This window comes from Gouania willdenowi, chromosome 15 (genome assembly GCF_900634775.1).
Source record: "Gouania willdenowi chromosome 15, fGouWil2.1, whole genome shotgun sequence".
Lineage (NCBI taxonomy): Eukaryota > Metazoa > Chordata > Actinopteri > Blenniiformes > Gobiesocidae > Gouania > Gouania willdenowi.
In genome coordinates this window covers 19647787-19667453 of record NC_041058.1, presented here as the reverse complement: position 1 = coordinate 19667453, position 19667 = coordinate 19647787, and the positions used below count along the sequence as shown (strand labels likewise).

Genomic DNA, 19667 nt, shown 5'->3' with positions numbered 1-19667 from the left:
GAAGTGAATTTGTGTTTCCCGCTCAATTATGCAGCGCTTTCACTTTGAGATAACACTTATTTCAAACATTCAAATATAAAATATGCTATATTTCCAAAACAGTTCAAATATTCCATGACTTTTCAAGACAAGAAAATCAGTTTGATCAAATTCCATAACTTTTCCAGGAATTGAATGACCGTGGGGGATCCTGTATTTATTTATTCATTCATTATTGTTATTTGAAAGGTTACCTCATTCAGATGTAGCCCACGTATATATGTGTTCATCACAGGAACTATGCACAGTAATAATATAATATTTATAAACTTGTAAATATGCAGTAGGATCTACTCGCCGCTAAGTAAAGCCCTATTAAACTCCAAAAAATAATAATAATAGCTCGGAAGAAATGTTTTTGCCCTGGTAAAGATAGTAGCTCTAACAACCGGTTCAATGATAAACTTAACTTTTGAATCCAAGTTCCCCTTTTGTGTATTTTGTTGTTGTTTGTCTGTTCTTTTTATTATTCAGTATTTATTTTTCTTATTTTTTGTGTTTTTTTTTGTTGTTTTTTTGTGTGTTGTTATTTAAATGATTCTCTCTCTGTGTTGTTTTTTTTATGTCGTTTTCTATGTTTCTCTGTTGTTTCGGTGCATTTTTGTAATGATCATGTGTATTTTTCTCTCATTTGTTGTCGTTTTGTGTGTTGCCGGTAATGTTAAGTATCTTCTCTCTTTAGTCTCTTTTTGGTGTGATTTTGTTGTCGTTTGTCTGTTCTTTTTATTCATTATTACATATTTTTCTTTTATTTTGTGTGTTTTTGTTGTCGTTTTGTGAGTTGCTGCTAATATTTAGTACGATTATCATTTTTAACCAAAAATAAACATGAGAAAAGCCCATATTTTTTTATCCTTTCATTTTTTAATTTTCCCCTCTCTCTCATGTACCCCCTGTAGGGTACACGTGCCCCCATTTGAGAAACACTGTCCTATGACTCTGAAATGTTTCCGTGTTTTAGTATCTCCCGTTAACTTCTTTTTGTTTGAGCACTTATAACTGTTTCATTTTGATGCAGAACATCCACGTGTTAAACTGCGACATATCCAATATGTGCTATTTTAGCATCAGAATTGACTTCTTACAACTTTAATTCTACATTGAGTATTCTGTCTTCAGTCTCAGCGATTGTTTACACTACGCTAGTATTACCTGTTGAGATTAGCATGACATACAAAAGCCCTTATTTTGTTGATTTCAATGTCTTTAGGGTCCAAGAAGCTAGAGACGCTAACTAACAGTAGGAAACAATGACAGATTTGTTCAAAAACTTCATAAATCTGCTCTTTCCCACTCTGAAACCAATGCAATACTTTGCAGCATAGCCTCCTGTGCTTTGGTTCACGTAAATATTCTATCTTCATAGCGCTTTGTTGTTGGTACGGCCCGTTATTACCATAACATTACAATAGTACTGAACAAGGCAGCAAACTACCAGCTCTGTTTTGCCACTTTAATTGTGTTTTCATGGTTATGGCATGTAACAGTTTTCTAAAACGTGCTGCCGCTGCCCATATGTACGCTGTAGCTACAGCTGTGGACGTGCCGTGCACACAAAGCATCTCAGAAATACTTCTTGTAGGTAACTGGGAGGATTTTTTTTTTGCTTTGCAGTAATTTACCTCTACGTGTCGGTGTAGGCAAAAAAATGTACATTAATGCTAAATCATTATGTGAGAAACACATAATGTCTCTATGGCTTGTTTCACCTGAAGTGCTAAACTATTCTAGATTAGAAGATAGTTCCATCGCCTATAGCAGCATTAGCTAACACGCTACGTTTCGCCAGAGGTCAATCCACTCTCAGCTTCTTTTGGGTCGGCTGTTCTGAGGACTGCGTCCCATTTGAATGTCCGTTGGTGGATGAAAAGCCATTCTGGTGCTCTTTCGTCGAAGAACCGCGATGCTTTTTGTAGGTCTATAAGAAAAGAAAAAAGGACACGTATCACAACACTGTTTGAATTCAAACAAAGTAATGGTAATTGTATAAGTCCTGTTAGCAGAGGTGTAAAGAGTACTGATATATATCAAGTACAAGTACGTCATTTAATTGAAATTGTACTCAAGTACAAGTAAGTAATACATCAAATACTCAAGTACTACTCAAAAGTAGCTCAATTTAAAAAGTAGTCAAAGTATAAGTTACTAGTTACTTTCACCCCCCACGTTTATTTTTGGTAATAAATCTTGCCATGGTTCCCTTGCACACAGTAAACATGTCATGTATAAACTTAAAAAGGAAGAGACCAAATCTAGCACAATTGGACAGTAACTACAGAGTGATACATGCATTCATGTCAGAGTCTCTAAAACACCTGAAAAAGCTCTACTAATACAAGATAAAGTCCATACATTTGTCACTATGTCTCTATTGAGACAAAAGCCACTAAGAGCGTTCACAAAAAATACCGGTAAGGGAGGTTGAGTTTCGGAGAAATGATTCTACAAACTGCAGCTTTAATTTATTTTCCACAAAGGCATCTGTATAAAATAAAAGTTAAATATTAAAAAATAAAACAACACCAATGAATTTAATTCAAAATAATAATAAAAAAAAAAGTATCGGGCTCTAAGTATAGCAATATTTATGAACTCTAAAACTGATAAAATAAACTCCATTCAATGCTGTTTTGGTGCATTACGTTTAATCTGATTGGTCGGCTATGATGTGATGCATTTGATTGTTGTCTGGTCTTTTCATTTTTTGCAGTTTCACAGTGTCTGTTGATCATTTTAAAACAAAAAAAATATATAATTTACTCAGTTATGAAATGTAACGAATTACAATTACTTTTTATAAATGGCTAAAATCAAAACAACAGTGTTCACATTATAATTTATGCCTGGTTTCTCGCTTGCCCGTGTTGCCTCTGCCCTATAACTAATGACTGTATTTAACTTTTTATATTGCTTTTCTTTTTGTCATGTTTTGTGCAGTGCATATTTCCTCCTTACTTTCTTATTATTATTTCTGTTACTTTTGACCTTTTTAAAAGCCTCCTGTACACAGGCGTCGTAAATTAACACAAGTGCTAACACGCTCAAAACAATATATCTGGGTAACTAATGTAATGGTGATGTACATATCAAATAAAGGTAACATACAGTATGTATAAAATATACTTAAGTACCAGTCAAATTGCTGATTTAGAAATGAACTCAAAAATACACAAGTATCCATTAAAGTCGCTCAATTACAGTAACGTAAAATGACTCACTAACCTGAAAGTAGAAGTTTGAGAAAAGGATGATGAGTGTGCACATGTAACTGATTTGGAAACACAGCCATCCCAGAGGAAAGCCACATGGCCATATGACTGCACACGCAGTATGGGAAACAGTTAGGAAGAACTGGATCTGTGACGGAAACAGAGACCAGAGTGAAGTACATCATATCAATGTTAGAAAAATGGAATATTTATTATCATATACGTCATTTTGTAATTACAGTTTATTATCATATTGCAATACATACTTCAGTGTATGTACTTCTATTAAGTTTACTTTACTTTGAATTATCCCGACATTGGTGTTATATGAAAATATATAAATGCATAAAAGGCTGTGTGTATTTTTATATATATAAGTAAATTTATTTGCATACAACATTGACATACAAAGCTAAAAGTCAAAATGAGAAGCGAGGTATGAGGTCAAAATGTCACTGACATATAAAACGATTTCTGCATCACTTCCTTAAAGTCCGAGTAAAGCAGAAATAAATGTGTGTCATGAGTTTGTGAAAGTGAAAAAAATCGCTAAGTATATAAAATTAGGTCTCAAAATCATGGAAAAACAAACACTTCTCTCTGCTCTGAGACGCTGGGGGCGTGTCATTTAGAGGTGCTGGAACCACGCCTACGTGAGGGAAGGGCTCCGCCTCTTTACTGTGTCTATGGGAGAGAGCAGCGTGAAACCGGCTCCGGCGTCAATAGTGCTTCCAAAAGTGCTCGGATCGGACGCGGAAAGGTCTGCTACGCCCAAGTCAGAATATGTGCATCTCTCCCGGGTAGAGTCAACACTGCGCCCGCTAGAGGCGGAAAACAAAATCACGGTTTATACACGTGCTCATTTCACGGAGAATGTAGCTTCAGCGTACGAGTTTTATTCCCCTGAGTCTGAATACGTGGTTTGTTTTGTGCCCGCTGGAGGAAGCGGAAGTTTGGTGTGCTTCAGCAGCAGGGTCGGGTTTATGCTAATGAGGGCCTCGCTACGTAACACGTCCCTGATTTGTGGCCTGCCCATTAAATCCTGAACACAGAAAATGGAAATACAGTTTTTGAAGCCGAGCTCCACAATTAAATTATAAATGGTTGAATGGCTTTGTACATGTGTTAAAAAAAAATACATTTATGACCTATTTAATGTGTTCAGAAGAAAATGTCAGAATTTGCTTTACACGGTCTTTAACACTGAAAATGTTCTACTAATCTATATATAAATAAAGCTACAAAGTATAAAAAAATGTGTAATTTATTAGTCAATCCTAACCAAGTTTGTGATTAACCTGCCTTACAACAAAACAACCGTCGCCTCAGACCAAAATAACCTTCATTTAAAAAACAATATTTCCCTTTTAAGCCCTTCAAGCAGACCAGAAGCCCCTAATGCACATCTGGAGTGGGAATGTTACACCAAAATTCCATCGATAACTCCATCTAGTCGGGACCCATAAGTGGGTTGTGGATCTTTACTGGGTGGGTCGCGGACAGCTGGTCAAAAATAAATAAATACTTAATATCTCATGTTCACGGCGTGCTGTGAAATGCATGTTGAACAGGAAAATACATAGATTTATGTTTTTAAAAAAAGATCATATATGAGTGTTTTCAACAGCTATTTTTGAAAAACTACATTTGGTTTGTTGAATTCTGAAAAAAAAGTGGGTGGTGATTTAATGATGGTGGAAAAATGTGGGTCCCAGGGTGAGACCCAGTTGAGAAGCCCTGCTACTATAGTATATACTGTCAGGGCCAACTACAGTAAATGATTTAAGACAATATTTGAACACAAAACAGGAGATAAACTACCGAATCCAGACTCACCAGCTGTAACTGAGTGATATACTTCTTCCACCAAAGGTACGGGCGCATGGCAGGGATGGATGACAGGCCGTAGTACGAGTACATGACGACGTGGACGAAGCTGTTCACGGAGGCACCAAAGTATGCTGAAAAGATCCGACAGACAGGAAGTGACTCATGTGCTGTTGATTAACAGATGTTAACGTTTCAGTAGGAGATGAAAAGTCCAGGGAATGAGAAGCTTTTGTGTTCGTCTGAATTTGCACGGCAATAATAATTTAGATTTATGAGAATATGACACAAAATGCTGAAGTTATAACATGTACACCTGGGCTGGGGTCAATTATAATTGTAATTATCTAATAAAACTTATTAAAAAAATCCTCTTTGTCTGCACATGCTGTCAACGGTCAACACTACAAGAAGTGCAGTCTTTTTAAGACAGTGATGCATGTTTTGTTATTGCAATTAAATAAATTAATTTATCTTATTGCATAATTGTGACCATCACCAGCCTTCCCTAAGGGAGGGTAATAAACACGTTATTACAGGGAGAATAAAAAAAAGAGGGCAGTGTCACACTTGAGTGATGGGGAAGGGAACAGGGAAGGGGGAGTCAGGGTAGGAAATGAAAAAGGTGGGGACGAGTTAAGTGCTTTATAGTGACAGTGAGATGTGACGATATAATTGTGCATACTGTAATTGCGTAATTACAACTATGACATAATTACAAATGTAATCGTAAATGGAAAAAAAAAATTACTGCTGTCGTAATCGTAATTGAGTTCAGATATTTAAATATACAAAAATATTAATACCAATATTTTCTTGGATAAGGAAGCTCATGGTAACAAAACGATGTGAAAAAAAATTACATTTTTTGTGTATTTTACAGTTGATTTAAGACATGGGTCAGAACTGAGCTGCTATCATAAGAGATGCTAACAGAAAGCTAACACAAGAGGAAGGTTACGTTTTATGGGTAATGAGTAATTGTGAATAATCTAATTTGAACTTAAGAAATTGAGAATGTAATTATAATTGACTTACGGAGGAAAAATAATAATTATAATTATAATTGTAATTGGAAAAAAATGCCAGGCACCATAATCGTAATTGATGGATAATGGAAGATGTAATTATAATTGAAAAAAAAAAAAAGTAATTGACCCCAACCCTGATGTACGCGGACCCTCAAGTATGCTGAATAAAACCTTACAAATAAAACTATAAATATAACTTTTTGTGCGCTTAAAATAAACACACACACAAAGAAAGCTTTTTCAAATCATATTTCCACTGTAAGATTGAGCAAAAACAAGCCACTTTGTGTCTTTTAACGTATTTTCAGAGCTAATGGGTTCATTATTAGAGCACCTGAATTATTCAGCTCACTGTAGAAGTGTTTTGAGTCACGCAAGGTCAGAGTTGTGTCAAACACTCACAGTGGCCACATGGTATATAGTTCATGACGAACCACCAGATATTCAGCATGCTGGCGTGGTGGTAGATGTGAAGAAAGGTGATCTGATGGTTGTTCTTCCGCAGGATAAAGATAAACGTGTCGATAAACTCGATCAGCTTAGAGAAGTAATACCACCACAACGCTTTAATGATCTGGGGAGGCAAACATGGAGACTTAGATGTGTTAGTCAAGGTAAAAGAGGCATCAATTGTTCTCAAGGTCAGAAGTAATCATGACACAGAACAGTTACCATGGCTACAGGAAGCAGAACAAATTCCCTCCCAGTGTCTATAGCTCGTCACTGGGATTTACTGACACTTGTCCATGTAAATCAAAGCCAAGGACAAAGGTGTAGAGAGTACTGATATATCCTACTGAAATAGAAGTACTGTTACTTGATTTAAATTACAAGTACAAGTAAGTAATACCTAAAATAATCAAGTACAAGTAAAAAGTAGCTAAATGAAATAGTACTCAAAGTAAAAGTTTATTTTTAGTAATAAATCTTGAAGAAACCAAATTGTGTGCAATTGGAACTTAAAGCTGCAGTTTGTAAGTTTTTGTTTGGCATTATTTGGTAAAAAATTCATAATCATTTTTGAGCATATTGTAATAAAGTGCATTACGTTTAATGTGGTTGGTCGGCTATGATGTGATGCGTTTGATTGTTGTCTGGTCATTTTATTTTTTGTAGTTTCACAATGTACGTTTATCATTATAAAACATTATAACACACCATCATTTCCTCAGTAACGATTGGGTGTAAAACTGTAACAAATGACTTTACATCTTTTAAAACATCCTTAAATACAAGTAAAATTACTGAATTAGAAATATACTCAAAGAACTAACTTAATTACAGTAACGTGAGTACTTGTAATCCATTACTTTCACCTCTGAGAAGGAAACTAAAAATCAACAGTGAAAACCTGGGCCACAATAAAATACTCTTGGCAGTAATAGCTCTTCTTTAATATCATCAATAAATATGAAAGAGATTATTTTTTACACAAAATGACAGACATTATCCTCTTACATTAACACTCGCACAGAGACCCAGCTTACCGACCTTGTCATCCACCACTGGTGCACTGTGGGTATTCTGGCAGTAGAAGTTGTAGTCACCATCCCACACTGCAGAAACCAGCTGAACACAAGGAGGGTAATTAATTGTCATGTCACCACATACACACGCACACGGTCCAGTGCAGATAATTTATATTAGCTTTGTAACTGTGCCAGACACAAACAGAGACCAGCAGTAGGTGAGATAAGCAGATTTAATGCTTCATATCTGTGGTGCAAGGTTGTGATGACCGATCTTTAGCTGCTGACTTCAGCATGAATGATGCAATCTGAAGAAAAGATAAATACGTCCTCAGGTCCACATTTGGCAACACAGACCTCTGTCTGGCCTCATGCAGGTCATGGTTTATGATAATGGGCTGATGTAACTCCTACAGTGAACCAATTTGGGCAAAGAATCATGTCCATTTGTGGAATTATTTGAACCCCTCTGCTTCAGCTCCCACAAGACTCATGAAAAAGCAGCATTTGCATTAATAGCCACAACAAAAGATTAATGTATGGTGTGGATCAGGGTTGGGCTCAATTACATTTTTTTATTACAATTACGTTTTCAATTACCCATGTTCAATTGCAATTCAATTACGATTACAGTAACCAGCATCTTTTCTAATTACGATGAAATTACAATTACGTTGGTTATCAACATCCCCCGCCAAAAAAAAACAAAAACAAAAAACAGAACAAGGGCAATAACTCCAGAAAAAATTATTGCACGCTTCTCATTTTCGAACTCCATCAAGGTATTGATCCCCTGAAGCCACACACTGACTTTGGTTATCCTACTGTACTGTACTGTTTCTGAGAAAAGCTGTCCCCTTTAACTCGGAAGGACGGACGGAGCACAAACCTATATCCCCCTTCCACACTTTGTGTGGAAGGGGGATATAGGATAGTCTATACAAATAGTCTGCAAGCTTAATGCTAACGTCTATGGGAAAACCCATGTATATGCTCATGCTAACATTTACCGCGATCGGCAGTGATTTATATAATATACTGTTTATGCTTAACTTTCACAAACAAAGTCTTAGGAGTGTTATCAAACAGTACACTTAAACATACTCACAAGCATATGTTTTTTCAAGCCAAAAATACAAGAACTTAGTTAGTAGAGACCAGTAGGCCATGGGCTTTCGAGACGGCGACTTCCGACTACTTTGGCAACAGTGGTAGGTCAAAACGCACAAAGTCACCCAGAGTAAAGAAAAACGGAACAAGGTCAATAACGCCGGAAAAAACAATTGCGCGTTTCTCATTTTCGAACTCCATCAAGGTATTGATCCCCTGAAGCCAAACACCCAATTTGGTTGTCCTTAAACAGTTTCTGAGAAAAACTGTCCTTTAACTCGGACGGACGGACGTAGCACAAACCGATATCCCCCTTCCACTTTGTGGTGGGGGATAATTAATCACAATTACTGAGCCTGAAATAAATAACCTAATAAAAGTTAACCTTGTGTTAGCATTCTGTTAGCATCTCTGATGATAACAGGTCCTAAAACAGCTGTAAAATACACTAAATATATCTATCTATTAATTGTTTGGCTTCCAGTTCCTAATCAATGAAATTATAGGTTTTAATATTTTTGCTGTGGGTATCTGAGCTTTTTTTTGTGTCGGTGTACCCCTAGATTTCAATTATTGTGAAATGGTAAAATGTGGGAAAGCTTGATATGAAACACATACATAGAACTGTACATAGAACTGTAACATGGTTCCCCAGTTTAACTGATAATTTTCATAGAATTTTCATGGTAATCACAACTACGAAGTCAATTGCTGTTTCTGAACTCAATTACAATTTCATTACGATAACAACAGCGACACATTTTTTAAATTGCAATTATAATGACACCATAAATGTAATTAATTATCAATTACAATTATAATTGACCCCAACCCCGGCTCCATTGCATCTCCTTTCCTGCCTTTTTCCTCTTTAGAGTAATCTCAGGAAAACACGAGATATAGATAAATATACATTTAAAAAGGACTTGTGTGTGAAATCAAGTCACCGGCCACATGAAATTCTTCAAAATGCGCTCAACTGCTGTTCCCTGGAAAGCTGGCAAAGAACTAAACCACATTGTACTTTGAATCACATTGATTCACACAGTTGAGCCCGCGGCCGAGGCCTTGTCCCAGTATGAGGTTTAATGAATCCTTGAGCCAAATGGGACCTTACGCAATGCAGGGAGAGAGCTGGAGAGACACACACACAAATGAAGCTAGTTCTGCCAGCTGGAGCAGACACCAATACTGTGGACTTTCCCCCTGCAGAACAACAGAACATTAAAAAAAAAGAAGAAACCCTAATGCAGCTTTTTAAACTCCAAATGTAGCTGCAAGAACAACAGGTCACACTCATTTACCACTGAGTCGATCTGTAATCAAAAGGTTTTTCCTGCAACAACGTCCGTCGAGATCTGATCTGTGCTGGTGAAAGAGTGAACGAGGAATACATTAAGGCTTTGACAGCTACAGCAGTGAGTCTGTCCACTTGCACAACATCCAGCTGTGTTCCTCACGCTTCCTGATCCCATTGTGTTTGAGTGCTAAGACGACAGCAGCCACAAGTCCGTGAGGATTTGTGGTGCGAGGGGAGGAGTTTGGTGGACCCTGAGTGCAAAACTCAGGAGGTCAAAAAGTTGAAAACCAAACTATGAACAGAATTCTTAGTCGCAAATCACTGTAACTCCATAAACCCAACGATCCTCACACAGAAAAAGAAAACCAAATGAGCCGTTTCCTTTGCATCTAATCAGTCCAACTATTTTTCCTCAAATGGCAAAAAACTTGGATACAAGCCTGTCGGTGAAGTAGATTCATCCTGTTAGCTAAACGTTCCCAGACAAGCTGACAAACATTCTTTGCTCTTATGTAATTACAGTAGTTAGCCTCTTTTGTTAGAGTTATGTGGACTGGTGGTCGCTGAATTCTTCCGGTTTCTATGTCCATCTGTGTGCAGCATTCTATGAACCCATACGCAGAGAATCATTGACTAGTTATGTTCAAACATTACCGGTATCACGGTCTGAGTTAACCTCCATACTGAGATCCTCTTACAAACTCAATACGTGACCGCTACGTACTGAGATGTACCCGTGCTGGATTAGCCATGCACAGAGATTGTAGTACTGATTTTTTTTTAAAATGCTTACAGCATCACATCAGTCAACCGTCGATTAAAAAAATCGACCAAAAATATGATTGTCACGATCACATTTATATGACTACAACAGCTTATCGCTGTAAAAACCACACAGAATAAACTATAAAACATGTATTTTTGTACAAACACAATACATGTAATAATAAAAATAAACTGCATAGAATAAATTATTAAGCACATTCTTTTATACAAATGTTACTTTGAAATTGAGATTTTAATCTCAGCATGGCGGAAGTAGCAAAAATTCATTTTCCAGTAGTGCGTACGCTCATAATCAATCTCAGTACGAGGTAAACTCAGACCGTGACACCGGTACAATAGAGTGTGGCGTGAAGCCGTGTAAAATCAACCAATTGCTTGGCTCTCATGGCAGCTATGATGATGACCTAAAAGTAGGGGTGTCAAACTACTTTTCGTTTAGGGCCCAAATACAGATCAGTTTGACCTCAAATGGGCCGTAGATTTTAGGAGGAGAAAAAAATGTAGCTTTTTCAACATTGTTGTACCCTAGTTTGATCTTCTGAATGCAAAATGTATTTTGCGTCCAAGCAATAAATGACAAATAGTGGTCTTTACGTCTATTTCCTTGATTTTGTGACAAATTTGTGTGCACATTTTGTGGGATTGCTTGTGAGAAATAGCAGAATTTTTTTTTTTTTTTTTTTTTTTGAAATCACAATTTGCAGTTAAAATCGACTGCAGTTGTTTGATAAAAGTGCAGAAAAAAATGGCAAGACCTGGAAAATATTGTCGAGTTTAATTGAACTTGTGAGTTTAGAAGGACTGAGTTATCTACTACTGAATCATTTTGTCATTTGCACAGTGATTATTGTCATATTTAGTTGGATGCTTTAAAGCAGGGGTCTCACCCTGGGACCCACGTTTTGCCACGGTCACTAAATCTTGACCTAATTATTTTTATTTTTTAAATTGAACCAACCAAATTTAGGCTTTCAAACTGTTGAAAACATACACATATAAACTATATATTTTCCTGTGCAACATGCATTTCACAGCATGCCTATCAAAAGAAAAGTTTCTTTCAAAATAAAAGACCAGCATGAGAGACATTGGGTATTTATTTATTTTTGCCCAGCTGTCCGCGACCCACCCAGTACAGGTCCGTGACCTACTTTTGGGTCCCGACCCACCAGTTGAGAATCACTGCTTTAAAGGGCCAGATTTGGTCCCCGGGCCTTGAGTTTGACACGTGTTTTAAAGGCTTGAAAGAAATTTCCATCCCAATCAATAATAATACAGTAGGTACAAATGTATGGCCACACCTTTTTTTTATAAAATTGTGGTGAAATACGCAATCTGATTGGGATTAAACCCATTGGGGTAATTGAGTCAAATTTCATAAAGATCGGTCAATGAAGACAGATAGAGTTTTTCCACTTTTTAGACTGATCCAGAATCAGTGTATTGATCCGGATCCCTTTTTGGAATCTTCCACGGCGTAAGCTCTATCTTTGGTTAAAATGTTGTCATAGTTCGTAGTATTTTTGACGTAATCCTGCAAACAGATTAGCTTTTTAATCAACTGTTTGAGTCTATACCTCATAGAACATGTAGAAGGACAGGAGTGTGATGCCCAGATTGTAGACCACCAGGAAGCCTCTGCAGGAGTAGGGCGGTCTGTGCTTCATATACCTGGGCCCTAGCCACACAATGAGGAGGTACAGGACTGTGAGTGCAAAGGTCGGTGGGTAGTTGTCTAGCAGCGGTAATCCGCGCACACGCTGGTCTGGAAAGGAAGACATGTTAGATGTTAGAGGGCAGGTCAGCAGAGGTGGAGGAGACAGAGTGGAACAATGAGCAGGTCAGCCAAAGGGTTTATAGATAATGTTTCTTTCTATTGAGCTTTGCTGATAACAGCAAATGTGTGAAGCAAAGAAGGAAATTGAGAATATCGTCTTACCTCTGGGACCGAGCCATGCCTCGATGTTGGTGTTGAGTTGATGGTTGAAGGTCTCCATTTATCACCTGAAATAGTTAGAAATCAGGTCAGTTTTCTCTTGTATTTTGCATTCAACCGTTAAGCTCTAATTGAACTCATTTGTGTGTTAGCCTAACCTACACGATCCTCACCAGTGTTGGCTAAGTTACTCTAAACTTGTAATATATGTATATTACTAGTATACAATAGTATTACAGTATTACTATTTTTGTAAATGTAACTGATTTACACTATTTTGAGGTACTTTTGGTCCAGAACACTAATTATATCACACAGACATCGGTCTAAGTTTTGTTTCAAATACTTCTGCTGTTTCAGCAGAAAGCTCTCTTTTGTTCCCCAGAAGTTATATTCAACTAAAACCATCATCTTTTTTTCCTCAAATAATTGCAAACAGTGAGAAAACAAAGCAAATATGCACTTAAATTAAATATGCATGTAACTTGAGTCACTTGAATTGTAACTAATTGTAATATATGACCACTTTTCACTTTTGTGACGAGTTACACTACTGAGTGACTTCAAAAAGGAATAAATTACTGTATTACCTTACGAAAATAATTAGTTACTCCCAACACTGGTCCTCACAGGTTCTGGTTCACACCAGAATCAAACCATCCTGATCTATTGATGAAACAAAGCAATACTCTCAGGGTTCACTGTGAATGGACTGACGACTGACAGATTTAAGTGGTAATGAGGGGTCTTAACTCGGGGTTTGGGACCCAACAGTGGGTCCAGCTTCAGTGAGTCACAAGCTTTTGATTGGGCATAAAAATATCCATCCATTTATTTTCAAACTTGCTAGCTCCTTTTTCAGGGTTGCGGGGGTCTGCTGGGACCTGTATCCAGCTGTTTTTGGGGCGCTAGGTGGGGGTACACCCTGGACAGGGCGCCAGTCCATCGCAGAGGCAAAAAAAATTTTTTTAAATCTTTATTTTTACAGAAATTTAAAAATCATCAAAGGTTATTATTATTATGTTTATGTGGTAATTTGCTTGTCAGTGCAAAATTATTCAGTAGGGATATCCCGATACAACTTTTTCATTTCCGATATGATGCCGATATTGCAGCCTTGCGTATTGTCCGATGCCAACATTGATCCGACTTTTTTTTTTCTTTAATAAAATAATATTAATAATAATGACTTATTTTGTAGTGTGGAACGTTAGAAAAGACTTGATCATGTGATGTTACTCAAACAGAGAACAATAGTCAGCAACAGTAGGTATGAGGAAAACTGATCCATTCATTATTAACCAATTGGTTACATACATTTTAACCTTCAACACAATATCTACAGTATTCTACAATTAAATTAAATAAATAAAAAATAAATTGGGACAAAAATAAAAATACAAATTTGAAATTCAGAATTTTGAATCCGATATCTGATATTCATTTTCAGGCTGATATCGGGCCGATATCGATATTGGATCGGGACACCCCTACTGTTCATAGGGTCAAAAGGAATTATTTTGTGTCAGTGACGCTTACCTGCTATTCCAGGGAGGTACTTGTTTATTTTTTATTACAGCTCATGCTGAATATTGTATTTTCTCCCATCCCCACTTCCAAGACATTTCTATTAAACAAAAATCATCTTTTACCATGTTGGCCTCCTGTTATATTCTCTTTTATCTCAGCTTCTGAGCCCAATCTTCTACATAAAGTACATACAAGTAAAATACTAATTGCTTACATAACACTTGCACAATTGAAACTCACTGTTCCAGAGAGCCTTGAGTAGCCAGAACATTATTGACTATTTTATTGCAGACACCTTAGTTGTGTGTGAGGTAGAGGTGCTCCGATCCGATATTGATATCGGATATCGGTCCGATATCAGCCAGAAGACTAATATCGGATTTTATCGGACTGCATCTAAAATCACCGATATAGGCACGCCGATAAAACTATTCCACTCCAGCACTTCTATCCATAGGTGACTGTGGTTCACACTCCAACACAGTAACCTACTGTTGCTGACTATTGTTCTGTAACATCACTTGATCAAGCCTTTGCTAACATTCCACACTACAAAATAAGTAATAAAAGTATGTTTGATTTCGTACCGGATCAATATCGGTATCGGCTGATACGTAAGGCTGCAATATCGGTATCGTGTTGGAAGTGAAAAAGTTGTATCGGGACATCCCTAGTGTGAGGTTTGTGTAGATTAGGAGAAATTCCAGGTCCACAAGAGTGTAAACTCCAAATATAATGCCACACAGTACAAATGAGCAAAGTCCATGAAACAAAATAATAAAAAAAAAAACAATAAAACTCATAGAAACAATCCCACACTGAGGCTGTTCTCAGACTGAAGGCAAATAGGTCACAAATATGACTATTTTTTGCACTCTCTAAGCAAACGCTCAGTGCACTACTTAAGAAGTTAGAGTAATCAAAAGATGGGCTTTACCTGAGAAAGAACAGAGGGAGAGAGAGAGATACAACAAATAAATATAAATATAAATCTACAAACCTGTTATAAGAGGAATAAAAACAAGACAACACTGACTACAGATGAGAATACACAAGAAAGGACTGTTCAGAACAACTCAAGAATGTTTGACCAGAGAGACATGTAAACCCATGTAAATTTGCGATGGTAAAACAGGGGACGGGACCCAGATAAGCAAACTGCTTCTCTCATCTCCTTTTTCGGCATGTACAAAAAATGTAAAAAAAAAAAAAAAAAAAAAAAGTGAATGTAATAATGTCGGAAATAAACTGGATAAATAAAAAAAATAAAAAATAAATAATAATAATAATAATAATAATAATAATAATAATAATAATGGCTTGGATTTAAATAGTGCTCAAAGCATGTACAGAAACCATTATTAATTCACACCAGTCACTCACACAGTCATACCGGTGGTGGTAAGCTACAACGTAATCACAGCTGCCGTGGGGCATACTGACAAAAGCGTGGCTGCCATTTCGCGCCTACGGCCCCTCTGACCATCACCACCATTCATGCACATTTCATACCCATTCACACGAGGCAATAGTAATAAAGTGCCTTGCCCAAGGACGCAACGACAATGAATTGGATCGAGCGGGATTCGAACCCCCAACCCCCCAACTGGACGACCCACTCTACCACTGATCCACGGTCGCCCCAACAATTGTTAACAATGGAATGAGATATTTATAAATAACTTAAAAGTGTATTTAATACATGGTGTGTCAATAATCTCACTGCAATGAGATTACACGCTCACTTATCACACCATTCTGTTGGACTTTGAATAACCTGTCATTGGATTTTATGCATTTTATCAGCACAAGCACATTTTTGCAACCTGGTTCTTTAGTAGCAAAAATAACATCGACTGTACGTGTGATTCTGCAAAGCTGAGCTACATACATCATCAATAGGAAGTGCTTTTTAGCCATCGTGTTGACTGAACCAAATATCAAATATGGCTTATTGTGATAAACCAGATATTGCTCGTGTTGTCTCACTAGGCCGCTGCACCAAAAACACAGGATAATCTGCAGGTTTTAAATCAGAGCACGTTAATCCACAGCAGCGCACAACGTCAGCAGCCTCACGTTATTGCCTCGGTGCAGACAAAATAAAAGAATCCACTACAACTAGACAACAATAACATTACTAAGTGTGCTATGTGGAAACTAAAATACAATAAATAAAAAAAAAAAAACATAGTCCTGCTCGACACGCTGATGCATCCGAACTTTTGTTCATGAATGAAACTCTCAAATGATCCAGATTAGAATGTGAAGTTTACAATAACAAAAAGCCCAGCAGCAGATTATCGAATAAACAGAAATAAGACAAGAATTAAACCTTATGTTGACTATTGTTCTACCACAAATTGGCATGCAGAGAAATAAGTTAAGTAATTCAAAATAAATCAAATTATAGGATGAATGAACGTGATTGTCTCGATTACTCTATACTCTATAATAATAATATTAAAAAAAAAAAAAAAAAAAAAAAAAAAACGTAATGATGATTTATTTTTTTAACCAATTACTAGACATTTCTGGTGACCCCAGACACATTTTTTCTTCTTCTAGAATTTGTTTTTAATCATGTTGGATATTGTGTGTGATGTGTTTTAAAATACATACATAATTTTGACCTTTTATTTTATTTTTACTAGACATTTCAGGCGACCCCATTTTAATTCCAGGTGACCCCACACAGGGTCACGACCCCAAGGTTGAAAAACGCTTGCTCTAACAGATGTTTAAACAGTAATCAGAGATTTTAGGTTATACATTTATATTGAAAGGTGGAAAACCTGCTATTAATCATTGGATATTTTGCCTCAGTGTAAGTTAAGATGGAAAAAGGTTTGTCATTGTGTCTTATTTTTTCTAAAAAAAAGTGAATCTATGTGTGAGCAACAGATTAGCAGAGATTAGCACAGAGACAAGACACCATTTACTCCATAAACAATGAAACTACAGCACGCATGGTATGGGACAATAGGACATAAATAACGAGTCTAAAATCAACACTCCAATGCATGCTGGGAGCACTTAGCACCATTCCTGCTGTGGACATTTGGCATGTGCTGAATCTAAACTATATTCCAGGATAATCTAATACAGTTTATTCGATCGTGAAAGCTTTTAAAAGGTCCAACTCACTTTGTTCTACAATCACGTTCCAACAGAATTCTTTCACTTTGTGAACAACATTTTAACACATTGTTAAAGTTTGACCAGTGAAGGTTTCCTGCACTGATCTGTGTCGACTCATATTATTTTAGCTGTTGCAAACATCTCTTCTCAACTGTAGGAGACAAAGTTAGAAAAAAAAAAAAAAATGTGTAATGCAAAGTTCATGCACAGCAGAATATCATCATAATGACATGATTTGATTTTACTCTTAGACTGGAATGGAATGTCAAGTCTCAGTTTTTGCTGAGTGACACTTTTTGCACTTTAAATAGGAAAAATGTGTCCCATTTGTGTTTTTGTTTCCTCCGCCTTAGGAAGTTTAATGTTTTCACAGGTGTTTGTCCGTCTGTTAATGTGGATGTTTGTTAGCAGGATATCTGATAGGGATGTCCCGATACAACTTCTTCATTTCTGATATGATTCCGATATTGCAGCCTTGCATGTCAGCCGATACCGATAGTGATCCAATATTAGCATGAATCACACAAACTTTTTTTTTTATTCTTTAATAAAATAAAATAAAATAATAATTACTTGTTTTGTTGTATGAAATGTTAGCAAAGGCTTGATCAAGTGATGTTACTCAAGCAGAGAACAATAGTCAGCAACAGTAGGTATGAGAATAACTGACTCATTTATTATTCATCATTGTCAACCTTAGACATAAAATATGCAATCTACAATTTAATGAAATTATATTCTCCTTCTCCCAGTAGCGCTGCACACACGCCGTCGTTGTGATCATGTGGGCTCTGAGCGAGAGTGTGAAGGCTTATTGCTGCATTGCCGCCACCTGTTTTGTTGGAGTCTGAACCACAGTCACCTATGGATAGAAGTTCTATCTAAATATATATATATATATATGTGTGTGTACAGTATATATATATGTGTTTTTTTTTTTTTATCGGAGCTCCTATATCTGTGATTTTAGATGCAGACCGATAAAATCCGATATTCGTTTTCTGGCTGATATCGGACCGATATCTGATATCAATATCGGATCGGGACATCCCTAATATCTGAAAACCCTCTGAATGGATTTAAGTGGAATTTGGCGAGCTGATAAACAACATTAAAAGCAAGAACAAGTTGGATTTTGGAGAAGATCCGGAAGCTTCTGTAGATACAGTATCCAGAAGAAAATTTTGAGCAAGAATATTTTAAAGATTTAGGAAACAAATTTAAATGAAATTTGGTGAGTTGATGCAAACTTGATGTAAGCTGGGCAAAAAAAAAAAAAAAAAAAATCGATTTAATCGATTTATCAAATTTGTAGATAAAAACAATTGTTATTTTGCAAATTTGAGTTTAAAAAAAAAATAAATAATAATAATATTTTTTTAGTTTGGGAACCACTGGCCTACACTACATGCTGTAGATCATTGTATAATAAGAGCAGCTACAACATCAGGGTCACTGTGACCCCAACACAGCAGCAGCTCGATACCCAGCGTCCAGCTCAGCCCTGTGACTAACGTTATTATGACATCACTAGCTCAGTAATGAATCCATCAAACTTCCACAAAGAAATTCATTTCCACACTAAAAAAAGTCCAAACTTGTTTTCTTCCCGCTACTGGGAGGGTTCCTCCCCCACGCTTCAGTAGCATCACCGAACAGCCCACGGTTTGTTTTATCAACCAATACATCAAAGCCGATGATCGGACATCATCGTGAAAGTGGACGCGATACACATACATAGTGTCTTACCTTACACACGCACAGGGAGCGGAGGGAAGGCGACGGTGTGTCCGTGGCTCGGCTGTGATCGGATCGGCTCGGCTGGGCCGGGTGTGAGGACAATGTGCAGCCTTGTGATGTTGGGGGAGGAACAGCAGGAGGGAGCAGAGCAGAGCCCAGCCACAGACAGGACAGCACTGGGTCACACCATCACCCTGTCACACTCACTAAACATTACCAGTGTGGAGAAAATACACAAACATGCATTTTAACAGAATTCTGCCCCTAGTCTGTACACTTCAGCAAAAGATTTCCTTTACAGTAAAAAGTATTATTATTATTATTATTATTATTATTATTATTATTATTATTATTATCATCAATAATAATAATAATAATAATAATAATAATAATAATAATAATAATAATAATAATAAATAGGGCCGGAAAAAATAGTCAAGACAAAAATAAATAAATAAATAAAACATGATCAAAGATCAAAACTTTAAAAAAAATTTTAAAAAAAAACAGGGCTGGTGGTAAAATTGGCTTAAAGGTGCCAGAATAAAG

General features: G+C 36.7%; 1 protein-coding gene across 1 annotated transcript; it reads right to left on the bottom strand.

Moving 5' to 3' along the window:
* Positions 1-844: 844 nt before the first annotated feature.
* On the bottom strand, positions 845-19299 carry elovl5 (ELOVL fatty acid elongase 5). The gene is made up of 8 exons (XM_028469148.1): positions 19128-19299; positions 12711-12775; positions 12349-12536; positions 7598-7675; positions 6509-6680; positions 5085-5209; positions 3262-3396; positions 845-1957 (listed from the first exon to the last, which is right to left on the bottom strand). The coding sequence occupies exons 2-8, from the start codon at positions 12766-12768 to the stop codon at positions 1832-1834; spliced, it is 882 nt and encodes a 293-aa protein (XP_028324949.1). The 5' UTR covers positions 12769-12775; positions 19128-19299; the 3' UTR covers positions 845-1831.
* Positions 19300-19667: the final 368 nt, after the last annotated feature.